A 5,495-nucleotide genomic window follows, 5' to 3' on the forward strand; every position below is an offset into this window, starting at 1 on the left:
TCGTTTCAAAATCATTAAGTTAGTAGTCTTGTTTTTACATATGTAGTTCATTGTTAATATACTTAATGATATGTTTACTTATCATAGTATCATGTTAACTATATATATATCCATATATATGTCATCATATAGTTTTTACAAGTTTTAACGTTCGTGAATCACCGGTCAACTTGGGTGGTCAATTGTCTATATGAAACATATTTCAATTAATCAAGTCTTAACAAGTTTGATTGCTTAACATGTTGGAAACATTTAATCATGTAAATATCAATCTCAATTAATATATATAAACATGGAAAAGTTCGGGTCACTACATTACCGATGTGTACTCCATATTCTCCTGATCCGTTATTAAGTATAACTTGATTACCCTTGTTTTCCAGTAAATCACAACTGCCTAAAATGAATTTTAGATGATCAACAATATAATATTTAGGTGTTCATTTATTTCAGCTAACAGTGCTTCAAAGGTACTGAATGATATAAAGAAAAGTACTAGAATTGCTACTGAAACGACAGTCAACAATATGATTTTAGATGTCAAAGAAATTCTTGCAGATTTTAAAATTATTAATCCAATCTTGAAACAATTTAAGTTTTCTGGTACACGAAATTTCAATCAGGATTTGCTCTTGGGTAAGGGAATATTTTGGATAGGTGTTCTTAGGTTGGGTCGAATCGAACTACAGATTATATAATGTGTCTGTTTTCATTTATTTCAGCTAATAGTGCTTCAAAGGTACCAAATGATATAAAGAGAAGTAGTAGAATTGCTTCTGAAACGACAATAAACAATACAATTGTGGATGCCGAACATGTTCCTGCAGATTTTAAACTTACTGATCCAATCTTGAAACAATTTAAGTTTTCGGATTTGAAAATCAGTACAAAAAATTTCAGTCAAGATTTGCTCTTGGGTAAGGGATATTTTGGAGACGCGTTCTTGGGCTGGATCGACGAAAAGTCTCTTTCGCATTCAACTTGTGGTAACGGAATTGCTGTTGTTGTTAAAAGGCACTGTATAATAAACTCTCAGCGATATGATCAATGTCTGGTACGTATTAGTAAATTTACAACCTATACTACTTACAATCAAGGCAGAAATACCTTTCATATATATTTCATATTATATTATATGATATATTATATATTATATACGATGAATTCAGGCAGAAATACGTTTGTTAGGACAGCTAAATCATCCAAATATTGTTAGTCTCTTGGGATACTGCAATAATGGAAATGAGAACTTGCTTGTTTACGAGTACATTGATAACAGAAGTTTGGATGTCTTTTTATTTGCAGGTAAATTATAAAATATTGGATTATATATCTTTATTACTCAAGAATTATATGATGTGAATGTTAAAAGTAGCTTTCTGACTTGAATTCGTTGCAGATGCCCCCAATATAGCTGAACCACTTTCATGGGTAAGTCGACTCAAAATAATGATAGGAGTAGCCCGTGGACTCGCATATTTGCATTCTTCAAAAGATTCGGTTATATGCGGTGGTGTACAAAGCTCTCATATATTGTTAGATCAAGTACAGTACTTTTTGATCCACATGATTATGGCTTTGATAGAATCACTTCAGTAATTTTGTATTCATGTTTACATTGTTATTTCAGGATTTAAATGCAAAACTGATTGATTTTGGGATGGAGAAATCTCGTCTTGATACTGTAATTGCTAATCACCACCTTTTAGACCCTGAGTATATGAGAAATGGTACGTCGTTGAAAAATTTAAAGACAAGTTTTTTTTTTTTTTTTTTTATATTTAATAATTCAATGACTGATATAGTTTTACCAGAACCATTGATTGTTTCAAATAGAAAAGCAAAAGGCCATTGTTTAAAAGTCAATATATGTATGCTAGACCCATTTGGTCTAATTGTAATATTGTAATGGATATGGATATTAAGAAAGTTAAGACGATCCTTTGATTTTATGGTTGACGAAAATCGTTAATGTGTCAGGTTATTATACTGTGAAAAGTGACATATACGGTTTTGGAGTGGTGCTATTGGAAATGTTAACGGCCCTACCAGCAATAGGTAACAATAGTCCCGACGAGCAGCATAGTTTGGTTAACTGGGCAAGTCAAATTCTATCAAGTAGAATAAATCTAACGGAAACAATGGATCCGCGTCTTAAACAGAACTACCCAATCGACGGTGCATTTCAGTGTAGTGTACTTGCCTTAAAATGTGTTGCAAACAAAGCTTATGATAGGCCTACAATAGAACAAGTGTTGCAGAGTTTGGAATACATATATATGATGTATGTAGATGACGGATACGGGATAGCTCGAAAGAACCCACTAGATGGAGCGGACTAGAGAAGCTCTATGAGATCGAACGTCGTTTTGAAGAAACTATTCTCCCTTATGCGCCAACTAGCTTTTGATGTAAATATTATGTTTTACTTGGACTATACAAGTAATACACAATCATAATTTACCACTGAGCCTTTGGCTGAGTGGTTGTGTAACCACCCGTCAAAATCGCAATTGACGCGGTACGTTATTCATTGATTTCATAGTGAGGTTTTGACCTCTATATGTTACATTTTGATAAAATATTGTATTCATTAAATAAAAAACTTTCTAAACATAGAAAGTTATAAACATGTGGGTGAGTGCTTAAGTATAAGCAAATCTCCAAAATACATAAGTTTTAATAATACAGGTTGACATCACAGCCAAATTATTTATTACACAACATAGTTTTGTTTTAAATGCAATAAACTTTAAACAAAGCATGCGAGACTCCATGCAGTCAACAAGCACATCATAGCGGAAGCAGCCTAGGGACATGAGAATAAAACATGCTAAAAAGGTCAACACGAACGTTGGTGAGTTATAGGTTTAATTGCTCGAGTCATAAGTATATAAAGATGGACCACAAGATTTCATCAAAAGTTTATCAATAGATTCTACATAACAGAGCGCCCTGGTAACTAAACTTAACGCTATAATAATAGCTACCCTATTCATTTTAATACACGCAAACCAACGTGTCGTAAACTCAAATAACATACGTCCGTTAAAATGCTAGCTCTACTAGCTCGGACAGGGATGTCAAGCCCTATGGATCCATATACAATTATTCGTGCCCACCAGTCCACATCCTATGTACTGGCAGCAACTAGTTACCAAAGCTAAGAGATTTTTGGTTTAAACTCAGTGTAGAATTAAATAAGTAAATACTTGTGTCCATAGCGTATAAAATAGAGTGCATGTATTCTAAGCCCAAAAATATTTAAAACATTTAAAAAGGGAATCTATAAACTCACTGTTCAATATTGAGATTCAATATTGTAGGTACATTGCGTAGACGTAATGATAGTAGACGAATGTATGGTTGGCCTTGGATTCACGAACAATATTCCCGAACAATACTCAGTATTTCCTTAATTTTAACCAACTTGAAAACCCGCTTTAAATACCCGTGAATAACCCGTTTATAGTATATGACTACTAATCTTGAAGTTTAACTTGAAATTGAGCAGAGTAATTATTTACTTATAATATGGAGTGATATATAAATAATACGGAGCATATATATAGATAATATGTAGTAATATATAGATAACTTGGAGTAAAATTTATTATACGTTTTTGTGTGTTATAATCAATCGATTTACACTCCAATTTATAGCAAAAAGTATCAAATAAAAACAAGAATTCATAAATAAAATAATATAGCTCATGGAGTAAGTAACCATCCCAATAATAACATAATTGTAAACTTGTAGACCTAAATACCTAATTTTTCACTTTAATTGTAGCAAGTAAGAGAGCTTTAATTATTAATCAAATATGAATGTATGATCAACGAATTCATTACCTTTTACATGTCATCATCTTATTAATTAAAAAATTTATTAATCATTAATATTAACTTTCAACTACGCCACTTAAATTTCACATGCTATAATTCAGTTTTACAAGACTTCTTTATATCTATTAACAAAATTTTCAAACGGAAATAACATTTTTAATAAAGTTAACATATGTAGATATATCTTCATTACACTATTTTACTAAAGTTGTATTTCATTAGTACGCATTCCAAATATTGTATCAATCATGACTTAATAACTTTCAAGATATATGATCAAAAATATTAGTAGTATCGTCAAACAAAATTGTAAATCAATCAGGTTACTAATGTAGCATTTTCAGTACAATTAAAAATCTTTTTATCAATTACTCTATAGTATGCAGTTTATAAACAAACTCAAGGTAAGATATGATCATTTACTTAAAACAAATCATGAGAACCTACTTGTGATTTTTACTATTAAATTAAATATTGCATAAAGTGTACAACTCACTATCTAGTCCATTTATCTATTTGATGATTTAAAATTTCAATATAGATTAGGTGTAAAGTAAATAAATTATTATACATGTTTATAAGGTTTATTATTATGATATATCCAATAAAATGGTATTGTAAATAATTTCATGTGGTTTAGATGGGTTTAGGTTGGTTTATGTTGTGATGTGTGACGCCCCGTACTAAATCATCATGTACGGACCATCAACAACAGGATCATTACAAGGTTAAGTACTATATGCGTTTTCAAAACAGAGTTTACATTCATAAATAAAAGTGACGTCATAACATAAGTCAATTGTTTTACAAATCAAAAGTATGCTTCGCTAAGTAGAAGCATTAAATAAGTGTACGTGACCATAATGGTCGTTACATAACATAAGTTCATAAGTAAAAAGTTTGAATGCAACATAAGTAGTCATGCGATAACAACTCTAGGCAGCGGGTTTTACAGCACGACTAGTAAGATAGCGGAAGCGACTTCAAGCACCTGAGAAAATACATGCTTAAAAAGGTCAACACAAAGGTTGGTGAGCTATAGTTTAAGTATAACAGTAACGTAAGTAGGCCACGAGATTTCAGTGCTACAACGAGCGTTTCAAAAGTATGTAAAAGTATATGCTTAACCGTGGGCACCCGGTAACTAACTTAACGTTTAATGTACCCCCTTAAAGTGCACTTGGCAAGTGCGTATAACCTCGAAGTATTAAACACTCGTTAAATGCTAGCGCTACTAGCCCGAGTGGGGATGTCAAACCCTATGGATCCATATCTAAGATTCGCGTTCACGGTTCAAAAACCAATGATTAAACGTTACCGAGCTAAAGGGAATGTTTCTGCCGTTATATAACCCACACATATATAAAGTTTAAGTACTCGTGCCTAGTATGTAAAACATAAAATCCGCATGTATTCTCAGTTCCCAAAATAAGTTAAAGTAAAAAGGGAATGCTATAACTCACAATGATTAGTAGTAATGGTAAGGTAGTAGTCGGAAAGTGGTGTGCAAGTAACGGTCCAAACGTCCTCAACCTAAGTCAAATAGCACTAAGTCAATAATTCGTCTCAAAAGGTTTACAAGTACGTAATTAAGGTCATAAGGGTCATCATCAATCATCATTAAACAAAAGGTAACAAGTAAGACTCAT

The 5,495-nt window shown here is 32.0% G+C and overlaps 1 protein-coding gene across 1 annotated transcript; it reads left to right on the forward strand.

Annotated features, from left to right (window-relative positions):
• The first annotated feature begins 321 nt into the window (after positions 1-321).
• Positions 322-2,342, forward strand: LOC139901779 (probable serine/threonine-protein kinase PBL11). The gene is made up of 8 exons (XM_071884456.1): positions 322-355; positions 454-636; positions 723-1,054; positions 1,170-1,305; positions 1,400-1,545; positions 1,631-1,730; positions 1,806-1,871; positions 1,981-2,342. The coding sequence occupies exons 1-8, from the start codon at positions 322-324 to the stop codon at positions 2,340-2,342; spliced, it is 1,359 nt and encodes a 452-aa protein (XP_071740557.1).
• The last annotated feature ends 3,153 nt before the right edge of the window (positions 2,343-5,495 follow it).

This window comes from Rutidosis leptorrhynchoides, chromosome 3 (genome assembly GCF_046630445.1).
Source record: "Rutidosis leptorrhynchoides isolate AG116_Rl617_1_P2 chromosome 3, CSIRO_AGI_Rlap_v1, whole genome shotgun sequence".
In the NCBI taxonomy this organism is placed as follows: Eukaryota; Viridiplantae; Streptophyta; class Magnoliopsida; order Asterales; family Asteraceae; genus Rutidosis; species Rutidosis leptorrhynchoides.